Below are 15,860 nucleotides of genomic sequence, written 5' to 3'. Positions count from 1 at the left end.
TGGCAGCTGAATGGGGGGTGGGGGGAGCGAATCCAGCCTGGGGCAGCTGAGCCCCGCTCCAGACATCTGTGTCGCTCGCCCTGTTGTTTCAGGAGTAGTTGAGGGAGAGGAGGGCGGAAAGGGGGAAAAGTCCCGCAGAAGAAGCAGCCCTCTGCCAGTTCGCAAGGCCGGGAACCAATGAAATGCCAACGCCCGCGTGACCACCGAGATTGACGTGGAAGACACGTCAAATTGATCTGAGCAAACTGCAGGCTCCTGGACGGGCTAATTCCCCCCCAATCGGATGAAGATCACTTTGGGCGTGAGTCCCCGGCCGCCTTTGAAAGTGTCCCGGGAGCAGCAGAGAGACGGGGTCCCGGAGCAAGGGCAGCCCGTCTCCTGGGGTGCTCGCAGGCAGCCCCCCTCTATGCCTCCGCGCCTGCCTCGGGGAAGACGGAGCCTCCGGCGGGGCAAGCGAGCAGCTGATCGCGCAAGGCGCGTGTCTCTTTGCGGGCGATGGGTAAGGCGCTGCGGGTGGGTTTGATTTCTGCGAGTGGGGTGGGGGAGAAGCGGGGGAATCCTTGGGAAGGAGAAGCGGCCAGGCTGGGCTTCGGGCGCGCAGTTTCGCTTTGCTTATCCCGAGCAATGCCCAACCGGGGGAAGCACACCCCCATTCCCACAGCAGGGAGGCCTCGGGCCAAGCCACCACTCGCCCCCACCCCCACGCACGGGCATAAGGGATAATAATCATCACAATACTCCGCCTCGCGTCCTTTTCCCGACACGGCCCAGGCGTTCCTACGCGGGATCCAGGGCATCTCCTCTGCAGGGCTCGGGGCTATTTGGGAAGGGGTTAGACAGGCAGAATCTCTCTATTTCCCTTGCCCCCTTTTTAAATCTGGCGGTGCTAACCCGTCCTTCCCCCCCGCCGCTAGAGCAAACGTACGGGGAAGTGAACCAGTTGGGAGGCGTCTTCGTCAACGGGAGACCCCTGCCCAACGCCATCCGCTTGAGGATCGTGGAGCTGGCCCAGCTGGGGATCCGACCCTGCGACATCAGCCGCCAGCTGCGGGTGTCTCACGGCTGCGTGAGTAAAATCCTGGCCCGCTACAACGAGACGGGCTCCATCCTCCCCGGAGCCATCGGCGGGAGCAAGCCGCGGGTCACCACCCCCAACGTGGTCAAGCACATCCGGGACTACAAGCAAGGAGACCCTGGGATCTTCGCGTGGGAGATCCGGGACCGGCTGCTGGCCGACGGGGTGTGTGACAAGTACAACGTGCCCTCCGTCAGCTCCATCAGCAGGATTTTAAGGAACAAAATCGGGAACCTCTCCCAGCCCAGCCCCTACGACAGCACCAAGCAGCCTCCCCCCCAGCCAACGCTGCCTTATAACCACATTTACCAGTACCCCTACCCCAACCCCATGGCCTCCTCTGGGACCAAAATGGGCCATCATCCGGGCGTGCCGGTCACAGCTGGACATGTCAGTATCCCCAGATCCTGGCCCTCGGCGCATTCAGTCAGCAACATCCTAGGTATCCGAGCCTTCATGGAGCAAACAGGTCAGCGAGCGCAGCTTCGCCCACGGCACTGCAGTGGGCGCAGGGTTTGGTTGGTTGGGTTTTTTTCTGGCAGGGGCGCACAGAGACTCAGGGTTTGGGGTGCCTGCATACTGGGTGTGCTTGGGGTTTTTTAGCAGGTGGGTGCTCAGTGCTTCCCCCTTTTTGGGCACCCAGAAACGTAAGCACTTAAAATCACGAGTGGCTTTTGAAAAATCGCTTTTTAACGTATCTAAACCTGGGCAAAACAATTGCTAGAAGGGCTGCATAAATAACCCCGTGCTTGTAGGGCCGATCTGATGGGCCAGTTGGAGCAAAACAACCGACATCTTGAACTTTTTATGAAAAATGTGGAAAATATTTTCGTGGGGATGAGAGAATGTGTCAGTCACACATTGAGAGCTCTGAGTTCCACTCACCCCCTCCAAAAAACAAAGCCCAGAAAACCGTATCTCGATGTTCTTTTGCCAGATCTAAGCAAACGTCTCAGACATTAATCTGATTCGTTGTCAGAAATTTCCCTGCCTTCTTAGCATTTTTAAAAGAACTTTCTTGTACATCCCTTCTCTATTAGAAATTAAAACATCGATTGCAATTGTCACACTAGCTAGAATGCATCCTTCAGCAGTGATCGAAGCAGATTATTACTATAAACCCGATACCAGGCAGATCTTGGCTGGCAAATTGGATCGTGGTCAGGGCTTTTTAGATTTCTCCGTCACGCTTTATTTATACAAACCCGAATTGAATCAATGAATACCCGGTTCCACTTTTGTTCTGCACACATTGTCTGGGGAATTGTCCCCCTTTGATCCCTTCAAACGCTAAAGGTAAATAAATCACCCACATGCGTTTCTGCCTGCGAATTGTACCTTTTACACGATACGAAAGCCTTAAAGTTGCCTAGTGAAACAGACAGACCCTTGGGGGGAGGAGAATGTGTTTCAGCTGAATTGGAAGCAAAGCTGGTCATAATTTAGGCCATTAGAGTTCGTGTTTTATGCGCCCCTAGTCTCTTTTGACTTCGTACACGGTTTGCATAAGCAGGCAGACCAATTTGAGACGCTAACCTGCTGCCCCGGGTCCCTGCTAACGCTTGAGTGAGCGATTGTCACATTTATAAAGCAGGCTCCCGAATGCGTATTCGCTTCGGATTCAGGCCCTTTCTGGAGCCGGAAAGAATTTTCAGTCTGAAAACTGGATTCTGTTTGTAGCCTCTGGACGACGCAGTTTGAATAGGGACTTCAGAGTTTTATATTAAAGGCCGGGATCTTTATCTTTACCAGATCATTTTCGACTGCAATTTTGAATGAGTCTCATAGAAAGCTCCAGCCCCAATTGGCCCGTGTTGAAAATGACTCCTTAGACAGTGCGATTTTTAGCCGGCTCGAAGGTGCCCAGTGACCAAGCTGCCCTGGCGCAGTTTCTGAACGAAAACAAAACAAAGCCTGACTCGATGCTGATCTCATTGAAACCAAGGGCAAAACTCCCTGCTTGCTTCATCCCGGAGCAGGATCGAATCGCTGCGTGGCTTTTCCCAGCGCTTAGAGATCCCGGGTCACGGAGTAGGACAGCGAGGCGGGTGGCTAGAGGTTGCATGGTTCTAGGAAGGGTCTGAATGCGGATGAGTACATCTCCTGCGATCTGTTCCCATCCCAGGGCCTCTGGCTGGGACAGAGGGGTCTGCCTACCCCCCCAAAATGGAAGACTGGCCCAGCGTGAACAGAACGGCCTTCCCTCCCGCCCAGGCAGTCAATGGGATTGATAAAGCTGCAATGGAAGCGGACATTAAGTACCCCCAGGTAACATCTTCCAGCCAGGCCTTTGCAGCTTGGGGGGGAATAGCCGTGAAGAAAATGGTGTGTGTGTGGGGGGGGGTATGGGGAGAGATTTGGGGATCACCCCTTGAAGGAAGATTGTGAATTCGAATTGGGAAAATGTTTGTGCAACTGAAACTGATGCATTTAAAGCATCCGATTGTGTGCGTGTGCACACACGGGTCCCTATACACACGTGTAAAGAGATCGCGAGCCTACGCTGTGAAAATGCGTGTGCAATTCATAACTTTACATTTAAGACACCAGATTGTGTGAGTACGCAGGCATACACCAGAGCATAAACACAAACGTGGATGCCTTAAAATGAATCAATTTTGGCTGAACAGTTTTTTGTATCGGAATGGGTGTGTGTTTACACGAGCATACACAGGCGTGTGTATCCCCCCACTGTCTGACGCACTGAATATCTCAATTGTAATTGCATCAATATTTTCATAGCCTCAGCTGGGGATTTCCTTAGGTTTTGTTGTCGTTGTAATTCAACTTTTCCCCCCTTTTCTGCCCCCGCCTCCCCGATCTCTCGGGTAGTCAAAGAAATCGAATCCAAACGATCCTTGGAATCGAATGGAGGAAGGGGGCTGATTTCTGTCTCCACGCCTGTTACTCCGTAAAAAGAAAAAAAATGAACCGAAGCAGCCGATGCACAAATTTCTTGCCACCCCCGGTGCTCGGCGATGCCCGTGATGGCAGACGTGGGGGCAGTATCCATTGAGAGGCAGATGTGTCACCTTCCAGGGGGCAAGGGCGGACAGCACCTTCCGATCCCTTCCCGGCCTCGGGTCCCTAGCAGGATCCCGGATGTCTGTAATCCTTGTAACAGCCTGTCTCCCTTTCTCTTCGCAGCCTGCCCCTGGCCTTTCCACCGTCGGCAGCTTCCTCCCAGCCTGCGCCTACCCCTCTTCCAACCAGCACGGGGTTTACGCGGGCCCCGGGACAGGCTACATCACCCCCGGGCCCCACTGGCAGGCGCAAAGCAGCCCCCTGGCTCACCACGGGCCCGGAGTGACGGTCCCCGGAGGAGAGCTGTGCACCGCCATGGCCTTCAAGCATCCCGCCCGGGAAGGTAGGGGGGCGAGAGAGGCCAGCGGGGGATGCAGAGTCCCACCCAGGCTGGGTCGGGAGGGAGGGAAATCTCAGTGACCTGCCTGGTGACCTGAGCAATTGATCCTTCGCTTCTGCGCTGCCGGCCGATCTGGCGCGGGCCCGGCGGCTGGGAACGTCTCCCTGCCCCGTAGCCTTTGCTCGCCCAGGGGCTGTGGAGGGACGCCGGCTGGGGTCCTTTTCCACCAGCCACTTTCCTCTCCGCAGCCACTTCCATACCGCAGGAGAACAGAGAGAATCTGTCCCTGCAGGCATTGACTGAGACCCGGGCTCTGCGCTGCAAATCCTTCGGAAGGGCTCGGCCACTGCCAACCCCAGAGCACTTCATAAACCCTGGGAGGGGGCTGGTCCATTGCACGCGTTATATAGATCCAGAACAGCGCATCGAGATATAGGTGCCTGTAATGTATATACAGCTATAGGGAACATTCCCACGCTTCACCAAAACTCTCTGTGCTGGAGTAGTTATATACCAGCCTCGCAATGGACTGCTGTGTAGAGCAAAGATATCAGCAAATCAATACATGAACAGACAGATTGTTCTCTTATGTATAAAATCGAATATAATTAATAATAGCAAAATAATATTTTGTCCCATATATATATATATATATATATATATATATATATATATATATATATATATATATATACACGCGTGTAATATATATATATAGCTATATGGACATTCCCATGTTTATTAAAAATGCCCTCTGTTTGCATAGTTATAGAACATCTTCAGAATATATCTATTATATAGTTATAATAGAACATGTCTACGTTTAATATATGTATATATATATATAGTCTATTACACTAGCTATAATGGAATATGTCTATGTTTGTATATATATTATATATATAAATATAACAGGCATTTCTATTATAGCTATACAGTGTAATACACAATTATATATGTATGTGTAATATAGATATATAGCTATAATAGAAATGCCTGTTTTATATCTATATTACACACACACACGCATATAATTGTGTATTACACTTTATAGCTATAAAATAACAGACTGAAGTGTGTGTGTGTTTATATATATATATAAATATATAAAGCAGGCATTTCTATTATAGCTATATATATGTATATATCACACACACATATATAATTTTATTTCGCATATGTGTGTGTACATAGAATTTGTAAAATTAAATGAAATATAGAACTTTAAAAAATTATATATAAAATTAGTCTGTGGAAGAGAACGTATAAAAAGAACACCTCTCTCTCTCTCTGTTTTACAGCCACACATACATATATAATTGTATTTCACGCACGTGTTTATATAGAATTTGTAAAATTATATGTAATATAGAACGTTTAAAATGAATAGATCCCATTAGCCTGTGGAAGAGAATAGTGTCTCTCTCTCTCTCTTTCTGCCTCGGAAATTGAGTTCTATACTATTTCATAAATGCAGGATCGGGCCCTAAACCATCTGATTTTTCATTTCTCAGTTGTGCCCGTTGGAGGCCAGGCCGAGCAGTTTTGGTATCTTTCCATTGACTTCAGCCGGAGTTGGACCGGCCCTTGGATTTTAGTGTTTTGGCGGGTGGAAGCTCAAAGGCGTTGTGGAGGAATTACATACTCTTTCGTTTTTATTCATGTTTTTAAAAATGACCAATAGGTATAATGGCCCGTTTCATGCTCTTAGCTCGAGCTGGGCAGCGTTGAGTGGGAGCCAATATTTGATAGGAAACAATCATGATAGGTAACACGCGCTAGCACTGGGATAATTTTGCAGCTGTGGGTTAGGATCCTTTCCCAGCAAATAAAACCCCTTTAGGGCGCTGGTTGATAGTCACTGCAGTGTACAGACAAAACAGTTACATTCTTCCCGTTACTTTTCAATGCAAGCGCTACGTTTAAAAGGTTGGTTAAGTCCTAGCACTTCTACATCTTTATGGAAACCTGAAAATACATTAAGAAGATTCCCCTCACTCCCTCAAGGGGCACCTAAAATCATTTCAGATTTTTTCCTTGCTAAAATATCTGCTAGTTCAGAATCGTACAGCTCTTGCGCTCAAACATCCTTCATATTTGTTACCAGTAAAAACATAAGGATTCAACGTGGAAACCATTTTTTCCTCTTAATGTTCAATCCTGTGAGATGGAAATCTCAGAGGAAGCAGAACGATCTGGGGCAAACATCCAGCTTTTAAATCTTTAAGACAAGGATTTCTTTCTTAGAGGTAATTATCTGCGCCTAGAGTGTGTATTGTGTGCATTGACACAGAAAAGAAATGACCCAGTGATATTCTGTATCATATAATAAACACAGCGAAGGGACAGAGATTGAGCATTAGAGACATTCGTTTTTAGTAATAATAATTTTAGCCATATTAAATAAGTATTTTTACTGGATACCTCTGACCATAAATCTTGCCAAAGTGCTGGTGGATAATCGAGATCTAAGAAAGATACACTCATTCAATGAAAATGACTAACATTATAAATCGCTTCTACTAGTTATTTTTCTCCCCTCAGGGAGTATTTAAAGTAATATACCATAGGAGTATAATAGGCGATCACATGTTTCTGATTGGAACACGGCTCTATACTGTACTATATTTTTTAATGTTGAACATTTTTTCTTCAATTAATCACATCGGTCCATTTTGGGACGTTTGATTTCTTTGATATATGGTTTCATTTAAAACCGCTAACGCATCTGTTCTGCTGCTATTCTTTGCCCTTCGTTGCTTTGTACATTATAATGTCTCTAGTCTTTTTTCACATTTGCAATTCATTTTCCAGTTATCAGCTAATTTATGTATTACTGTTTTAATATACGACCCTTAACCATTTTTGCCTAACTAATATAGCCTTCTGAGAGTTACAACCTCATTATTATCGCTAATAATGAGTGATTGTGTACAATAAGGGATAACAATAGCCATAAAAGGGTTTTTGAAGAAAGATAGATAGATAGATAGATAGATAGATAGATAGATAGATAGATAGATAGATACCAGAAAATTAGTCAAACTAGAACCTGCATAGATACTTTAAAATCTTTTTCTTTCTTTCTTTCTATCTAATGCATTGTTTATCAAAATACAGTGTGTCTGAGAGAGAGAGAAAGATAACCCTTCGATTTTAATTAAAACTATGACAAACTCTTTGAACACCTCAGAACTGAGGGTATAAAAAACATCCCTGCAATAGCTTCCTATATCTCATGTAAGTTATTTTACCGGATAAGTAATGATTGTCTTAACTGAGGTGTGTCCATATAGACACACACAGTCTCTGATACTCAACCCTTCTCCCCCACCCCACTTTAACTGCTATCCATCAAAAAAAAATCGCTCATCTAAACAGCGCGCATGCCTCTAGTATATTTCCTATATTCTCAAGCTAGCTACGACAAAGAAAGTTTCATTTTACCTTTATATACCGCCGGTGTAATCATGCCAAACTGGTACTTAGTCTGGCTGATCTGCTTGGAAAAGTAAAACAAATCCGAAGCAGTAATTAATTGAAAAGGGAGTAGATAGATTCATTTATGGACAGATTTTCTAAAATAATAATAATAATTAATAAAACTCAGTGAGTGCTCAGCACCTTGGACAATTTGACTATTAAAGTGTTTGGTTAAACCTTGTATTTGATCACAATTAAACCCCAGGAACTGGAAGGCCTGGGAAGCCCCATCACGGCCCGGAAGGAACAGTGAAAGATCTGGGCACCTCCGAGCCTGTGTAAACAGGAAAAGGAGGAGAGACTTATGATTTGATCACAATTAACGCGCGGGAATTTCCCATACACGAATTAATAAATCTTATTCATAACCTACAGATTTGCTGCTTGTAAAAGACCCATTTGCATTTGCTCAGGTTCTCGTTGCCCGTGTGTTTATTTTGCTCCCATTCCAGAAATAGGAACCATCCATTGTCAAAGCCACTCCTAAGCCTGCCAGGTGTATCCCGGAGCCACTGCGAGGTTAGCTAAGCACCATGACAATCAATGTTCCCCATTCTGACATCTCCTCCCCCAATTACAACTCCAGGCTGTTTTCCCATCCTTCTCATTTCATACGCTGGGAGAGACCATCCATTTCCATTGAAATCTGGCTGCGAAAGCCACCCTGGGCCACGCTTGTAAACGAGATGGCTCCTCACGGGTCTGAACCGGGATTCTGGAAAGTTAATTTACAGCTTTTGCACATGGAGCGGGGGAAGAAGGGGATGTAGCAATTTGTTAAACCGGCCAATTCTCCCCACTCTTATCCTATATGATCACCTATATGATCACAGGGTGTCCTGGACTGCGCCCCCCTCAGACCCCTAAACCAGCAAGGGTGGTGTCAATTTCTTGGAGAGATCGGTCCGTCTGCACAGCGCTTGGGGGGATACCTGCTGGTCAAAACAGCCCACACGTTGCCGTAAACCAAGGGAAACGCAGCGCCTCCACCATGTGCGTCTAAACTAGCTGCCAGGCCTCCGCAAACGCTAACTGAGGGGTGGATTTAGCGCCCGATCCTGCTCGCTTTGTGCGTGGAAAGTCGCTTTAGCGAGCGCATAGATCGCAAGGGGCGTTTAAAGCCAGCGAAGGCGAGGGGCTAACAGCAATATCCCCGGTTTACACCTGCGATCGATTGCCTGGATTCGAGGTCTTTCTTTCTTTCTATACATACCTGCCTCTGGGGTCGGCCCAGGCCCAGTCACCTGTAGGACTCACCGAGGAGGCTGCGTAGCTCAATCCAGGACTGGCTGCAAATGCTTGGGGCTCGATCTTGCTTGTTTCAGCCAGGTTGAGACTGGAGAATGGACGCGTTTTGCAAAATTAAAAAAAAAAAGACCCCCCCCCTCCCCCAGGAAAGCAGTAGTAGAATGTGGTAGCCCAGAGGCCGATCTGGCTCCACTGCCCTGCCCTGAAGGGAGTATTTTATATCTAGCCACTGGGCCCGTTAGGAAAGAAATGTGTCTTGTGATTTGCAGTCACTAGCACGTCTCGGCACAGCCGGTGGGACCCTCGCACCGCGGAGCGAAAGCGGAGTCCAAGCCTCTGCTGGGGGCGAGATGGAAGCGAATTAAAACAAGCTTGAGCCGGGAGGGGGAACATGCCACAGTTTGGAAAGGGGAAAAAAAAGCAAATCCCCTCTGGTCCCTCCAGACGGGATGGGCTCTGGCGTTCCCCCCAGCCCTGCAGCTCGGCACTTGGGCTGCGAGGAGCCAGGTGCTGCAGGCGCGCTGGGTGTGAAGTTTCTGACCCTATATCCAATACAGATGTGTGGGGGAGAGGGGAATTGAAGGGGATTTAAAGTACATCTTCCCCACGCCACAAGTACAGAGCGCAACCAGGAAGGGACCCTCCCCCCGCATTTACCCATAAATGACCCCCCCGCGGCCCAATCTTTGCAGGCGATTCCTCCATCGGAGGTGGAAAAAGAACTCACTTACTTCTAAAATAATCGTGCCTTCCTAGGCAAATAGGCAGCAATAGCTTAAGACTGAGGGGAGAGAGGGGACAGCGATCGGCCACTGACACAGTCACTGCATTTCTGACAAACTTAACACCCCCCCCACACACACACACAGAGTGACCAGCCAGCAAGTGTGAAAAATCGGGACAGAGGGTGCGGGGTAATAGGAGCCTATGCAAGAAAAGGACCCCAAAATTGGGACTGTCCCTATAACATCGGGACATCTGATCACCCTAGGACACCCCTCCCCTCCCCAATAGCAGAGGAAGTGCTAAAGCTCGTATGTCACTGGGATTGAGCCAAATCTCCGAGGTGGATGTTTACAGCCATCAGCTGGGAAGCTGACTAGCCAGAAACCAGGATTAAAACAGGAACAGGCTTCATTCAGTGCACACGATCCTGTATTTCCCAGTCGCTTGCCAAAGGTGAATTGATCAGCCATCCATTGGCAGCCAGATTTGCCTTTGGGAGGAATTGCTCTTTTGTTTCAGATGGGCTGTGCCTTGGAAGGAGGCTTCAGTTATTGCAAGTGAAATTAGGATTCTGCTAAAGGTCTTGGGAGGAGACTTGTCACTGGTTCAGGGTGGAAAATGTCTCCCTTGCCTGCAGCGAAAGGGAAAGGTTCTTGGAGGATTTTTGAAAGAAATGACTAGAAACAATTGATCAACCAGTGTGTGACTGTGAAATTGACATGGCAGATTCTTTGGGCAATAGGTGAGCAAACATAGGGCAAGTGTAAAGCAAAACTAATCAGGTCCCATAAGAAGTCTCAGTCTGATGCCACCTAATGAAACAAACAGAAATGTTACAGTCAATGCATTAGGAGTATGCCAACCTACTTGCTTCTCTTTCTTTCCCTTGCTGCAGTTGTGGACAGAAAACCTTCCAGTCCCTCAGGCAAACCTCAAGAAACCCTAAATAATATACATGGACTTTCTATCCCAGCCTCATCTTCCTAGAGGTTGCAGTGAATCATCAGAGAGAGGGAGAGTTTTGGATCAAACTCCTGCAACTTCGAAAATGAAACAGAACCTAAAAGCACAACTGCGTTCAAAGAGGTGCTTTTGGAGAGGAAGAGGCTGTATTTGAAACAAGCCCAGGCAATAAAAAGAGACAGTGACTTTTTAATGCACAAGTGAATGAGATCTGGACATTCATTGATCCTATGCCTTAAGTGAGTGATTTCCTCAGTCAAGTTGGAAAGTGGTGATGGGAGAGAACCATTTTCTTTCTTTCTTTCTTTTTTTCTTTCTTTATTTCACACAAGAGACCTCTGGATATATAGCAGTCACAGATTTGTCACTAGACCTACCACTGTTCATTGCTTACAATGCCATAGACTTTATCCTGTCACTCTGATGTGCATTTACTCTAGAGAGGATTCATTCAGTGTCTCCAAGGCCTTAGCCCAAGGATCTGTGCTCTGAACTGGTTTCTGCACGTGGATAATGTCTCTCTCCCAGAGTGTAAATGGACAAATACGCAGCAACATTATGATATATTTTTATAATAACAACCCTTAATAAAAAGTGACTACAACTGATGCCCGTGTTTGGATTCCTTTCCTGGGGAACGTGTTTTCTCTTTGCATAGCAGTAGACTGTAGCCTCTAGTCATGCAATTCTCCTCCAGTCCACTGGAGCCTCAACTGCCCTATTTCTGGTTCTCTTGAAGAAGCTTCACCAAAAGTGACTTCTTCCCATGCCCTTTGTCCAATGTGCGGCTATTTCTGGAAGCAGCTAGCTGTTAGAATCTTCCTCGGGCCACTTCTAGATTGTCTCTTTAAAACGAGTCTCTTTGTATTCATTGTAAGGATGGATGTGTGGTTAAAAGGACTGGACTGGGACTCAGGAGACCTGCGTTCATTTCTCAGTGCTGCAGCCAGCTCTGTGAGTGGCTCCGGGTAGATCACTCAATCTCCCTGTGCCTAAATTCACCATCTGCAAAACTGGGATAATAATATTTCCCCTGAGTTGTCTATGTAGATTGGAAGGTCTTTGAGGAAAGGGCTGTTTCTTACCGTGTGTTTGTACAAGGCCTACCACAAAGGGGTCATAAGTGTGGTTGGAGCCACGAGGTGCTACCGTAATACATGTAATAACCCTAAGGAAGGACTGAGGTCTAAATGGAGATTACAGAAGGTTGCAAAACCTGGGAGATCTTACTGACCTTGCACTTGACTATAAAGCACTGAGAGAGAAAAGAAAGAGTACTTTAAATAAGGGAGAGCTTGGCCAGGCTCACACGATATTTGTCACACTAAACAGACTATATTTTACAGAGAGGAGGCCAAGTGAAAGGCAATGAAATTACATCACAGAAGTATCTGGCCCCATGAATTTAGTTAAATGTATCTTATTGGCCATCAGACCTCCTGAAATTGATCACTATTGGCCATATTTAGTTCCACGGAATGTCTATAGATTTAAGACTGAGCTAGAATTCACAATGGGAACTGCTTCAGAACAGAAAGATAGCAACACCCTCAAAGCATGAATAAAATGAATGTAACCTTTCTCAGACAGAAGAGTCCAAACAAAACACCACACCAAATAAAGCTAATGAGATTTTTCCTGGGAAGGGAAATGTGAAAGACGCTTACCTTTTTTCTAGTGGATCTCTCCTGACACACGCATTGCATTTCGGTGGTCTGTGATGTCAGATGGGCACTTCTCTTCCACATAATTAAAAACTCATTACATAAGATGTATAAGAAAATAGCCCTGATCCTCTAAAGCACTGGTTTCAAAATAAACACATGCAGTGCTGTGTGAAAGGGGATTGCCAACACTGAAAACCAAAGTCCTTTATGCACAGCCGTACAGGGCAGGCAGAACCAAAGCAAAGACAAGCAGTGTAGAGAAAAAGAGTGGGTGTCAGGAGACCTAGGCTATGTCTACACTGCATTGTAAACCTGGGTCTGTGGGACCTGGGCTTGTGGATTTGGTGCTTCCAAGCCTGTGCTTGAATGTCTACACTGCGTGGTAAATCTGGGTTCACAATTGCTGGACCCAGTTCTCAGCCATGTGAATATGGCTACACTGCACTACACAGACCTTCTGACTCACATCTGCAGCATGAGGGGTATCCACACTGCAGGGCTTGGACCTGGGTCACAGTGGGACTCAGGCACTGACACTCCCACCTCCAGCAGGGTCTGAGAACCCAGGTCCTGAGCGCTTGCTGTCCTGAGTCAGACTCATTTGTGTGTGGGCAGAATGGGAGCTTGGGCTCAAATCTGAGTCAGATCCCTGGGCTAAGTGGGCAGTGTAGACGTACCCCTGGAGTCTATTTCTGGCTCTTTCAGTGACCTTCTGTATAGCACTGAACAAGTCACTCCCACCCTTTCTGTCTTGTCTAGTCAGGTTGTAGGCTCTTAGGGGCTGGGACCTTCTTTAATGATACATTTGTACAGTGCCTCGCGCAATGGGACTCCAAGCTCTGCTGTCATATAAATAATACTCAAGTTTCCTCACACTGTCCCAGTAATGTGCCTTCTGCCTGAATTAAAGGGAAAGCCCCCACAAGGGGAAGAACAGCTCCTGCTCCAGGTCCATTCAGCTCCAGCAACTTTAATGAGGCAACCCACAAGGTGTGCTGGGTAAAGGGTACAGCCAATTCCAATGGTGCTTTAAGTGGCGTGAATACCTGGGCAGAGATTTTTATAAGTATTCAGCTGATGGAAGATGCAGCTAGGTGCCCAGTGGGATTTTGAAAAGCACCTAAGCAGGCTAGGCACCATACTTCCATAGGAGTTAGGCACGTATCTGCATCTTCAGGTGCCTAACTCCCATGGAAGTATGGTGCCTAGTATGGCTTTCTGTATATGGATCTCCCTGCATCCCATATAGAAGGTGAGGCTCTGCCTTTTGCAGCAGCATTCCTCCTTCTCAGAAACCCTCATAGGGCTCTCCAGGGACGGGGAATGACCAGACCCATATTGGATGGAGGTGAGGCTGCGGGGAATCTATACTGCTTCCCCATTGCCCTGGGGCTGTATTACCTTTTCCATGAAGCCCTCTCCATGGAGGACATGGGAGTGTGTGGGTGGTAGCCAGGGGAATTCTTGGCATCCCAGCTCTGCAGGAGTAGCACTGGCAGGAAGCCAGCACCACCAAGCTGGGGAGCAGAGGTCTCCATATGGATGAGCTTGGCCTCCCTGTGGTCCCCTTGCACCTATGTAGACCTCCCAGTGGTCCCCTTGGACCTAGCTGGACAAGTCAGGGACCTGTGGCAGGCCCCAGAGCTTATTGAACTGGGGCAAATCCTGCCCCAACCAAGGATCATTGTGGAGTCTTCCTTCTTTCATCCACCTCTCGCTGTGGGTTTTACCCCCTTATTAGCCACCCCAGCTCTCACGTGCTTCGAGATCTACATGGCCCCAGAGGAGCACTGCTGTGGGAGGGATGAATAGATCAAACTTTGGTCTTGTTAGAGCTGGGGTCTGATCCATTAATTGTTTTGCAAATGAAGCCCAAAGGCTTACGCTGGCATCAGAAGACAACTGGGTCCCCGTGGAAGGACTTGAGGACATGCCTGATGTGCTCACAGCAGCCTGAGCCATGGAGAAGGCAGGCAGCTGGCTGGATCCTGAGCATCATCTTGCCATACAGCTTCAGACACCATGAGTTACAGCGATCCAGCCTGGAAGTGGCAAATTGGCCAGGCTCTCGCCTGGTGGGAAGGGGCGAAGTACTCCCTGGCCTGAGCAAATATTCACATGAAGGTGTCACCTGCACTTTGTGGTACTGCAGACCCAATGGGCCAGAGGAAGGTGGGAGAATCACTGTCCCAGCACTGCAAGCCCCAGGCATTCACAGTCATGAGTCAGGCCTCCCAAAATCAAGAGACTGGCTTAACAATCAGGAGATTTAAAAAGAAGTAATAATTCATGATTTATTGACTTCTGCTTTCTGAGCCTTTGGGGATCATGTTTTTGAGCCTGTCTCCAAAGGCATGAAGGTTAGAAACCTTTTTTCTGTTCAGTGAAAGCTGAGATTTGCATGTGATCACATGGCTTCCGGGGCTGGGGTGTTAAGGCAAACCCAAATATCATGAGACCTGTGATAAAATTGCGAGAGTTGTGAACACTGTACGTCCCTTTGGCATTCCTGCGGGTCACGATACGCCTCATGGGTTTGTTCCAGACAGCAAATGTGTAAGTAAATAAATAAAACATTCTTGGCTTGATCCTGTACTCCTCGCACATCCCAACCCCCCACTGAACTGGTTGGCTGAAGCCCCATTTTGGCAAGGTACCTAAGCAGGTGCATTTAAAGTTAAGTACCCTGCTGAATTGGGACTTGAGGGCAAAAGGCATTCAGGATTCATCCCTAAGTTCGCTTACCTAAAACACTGAAAAAATAAATATACTGGGCAAAGTTTTGCCCTCAGATATGTGCGTGCAATTCCCATTGAATTCAAAGAGCTCTGGGCATGCTTCGCATGTGAGAATTTAGCCTATGAATGAGGCTAATCAAAATTACATTTATTTTTAAAAAAACTGAATTACTTTACCACATCCTAAGAAATTTGCTAGTCTTAGATCAGAGAGCATTTTCAGTGCACATGAAAGGCAAATTTTCTGAGATAAGGCGGTGGCAGTCAATTCAAAGAGTTTAGGTAACTCTAATTGTTGAACTAATTATTAGCAGATGGGGACAATTTTTTTTTTACATAAACCTTTACATCTGAAATTCTAAACGGAACTCAAATGTTTAAGCCAAAGAAGAAAAATGTCAAAAAATGATGGTTAAAAATGAATGAAATGCAAGTTTTAAAATGACACCATCTACTTGAACTCCAGTTTCAAAAAATGGATGAAGAGGGTTTCAAGTATCGACAAGCTGAAGTGCATATCTGGCCCCCTATCATCACAGCGTCCGGTTGTTTAATGCGCTTATGCTCACAACACCCCTCTGAGGTGGGGAAGTGGT

At 47.0% G+C, this 15,860-nt stretch overlaps 1 protein-coding gene across 1 annotated transcript; it reads left to right on the top strand.

The window, feature by feature from the left end:
• Positions 1–495: 495 nt before the first annotated feature.
• Positions 496–10,883, top strand: PAX1 (paired box 1). Its single transcript, XM_050950278.1, has 5 exons — positions 496–499; positions 915–1,544; positions 3,201–3,343; positions 4,223–4,442; positions 10,792–10,883. Exons 1-5 carry the CDS (start codon positions 496–498, stop codon positions 10,881–10,883), a joined length of 1,089 nt encoding a protein of 362 aa, XP_050806235.1.
• Positions 10,884–15,860: the final 4,977 nt, after the last annotated feature.

The sequence above is a fragment of the Gopherus flavomarginatus genome, chromosome 4 (assembly GCF_025201925.1).
Source record: "Gopherus flavomarginatus isolate rGopFla2 chromosome 4, rGopFla2.mat.asm, whole genome shotgun sequence".
Classification (NCBI taxonomy): Eukaryota; Metazoa; Chordata; order Testudines; family Testudinidae; genus Gopherus; species Gopherus flavomarginatus.
The sequence above is the reverse complement of the archived record's forward strand: the minus strand, read 5'-3'. Positions and strand labels throughout refer to the sequence as shown.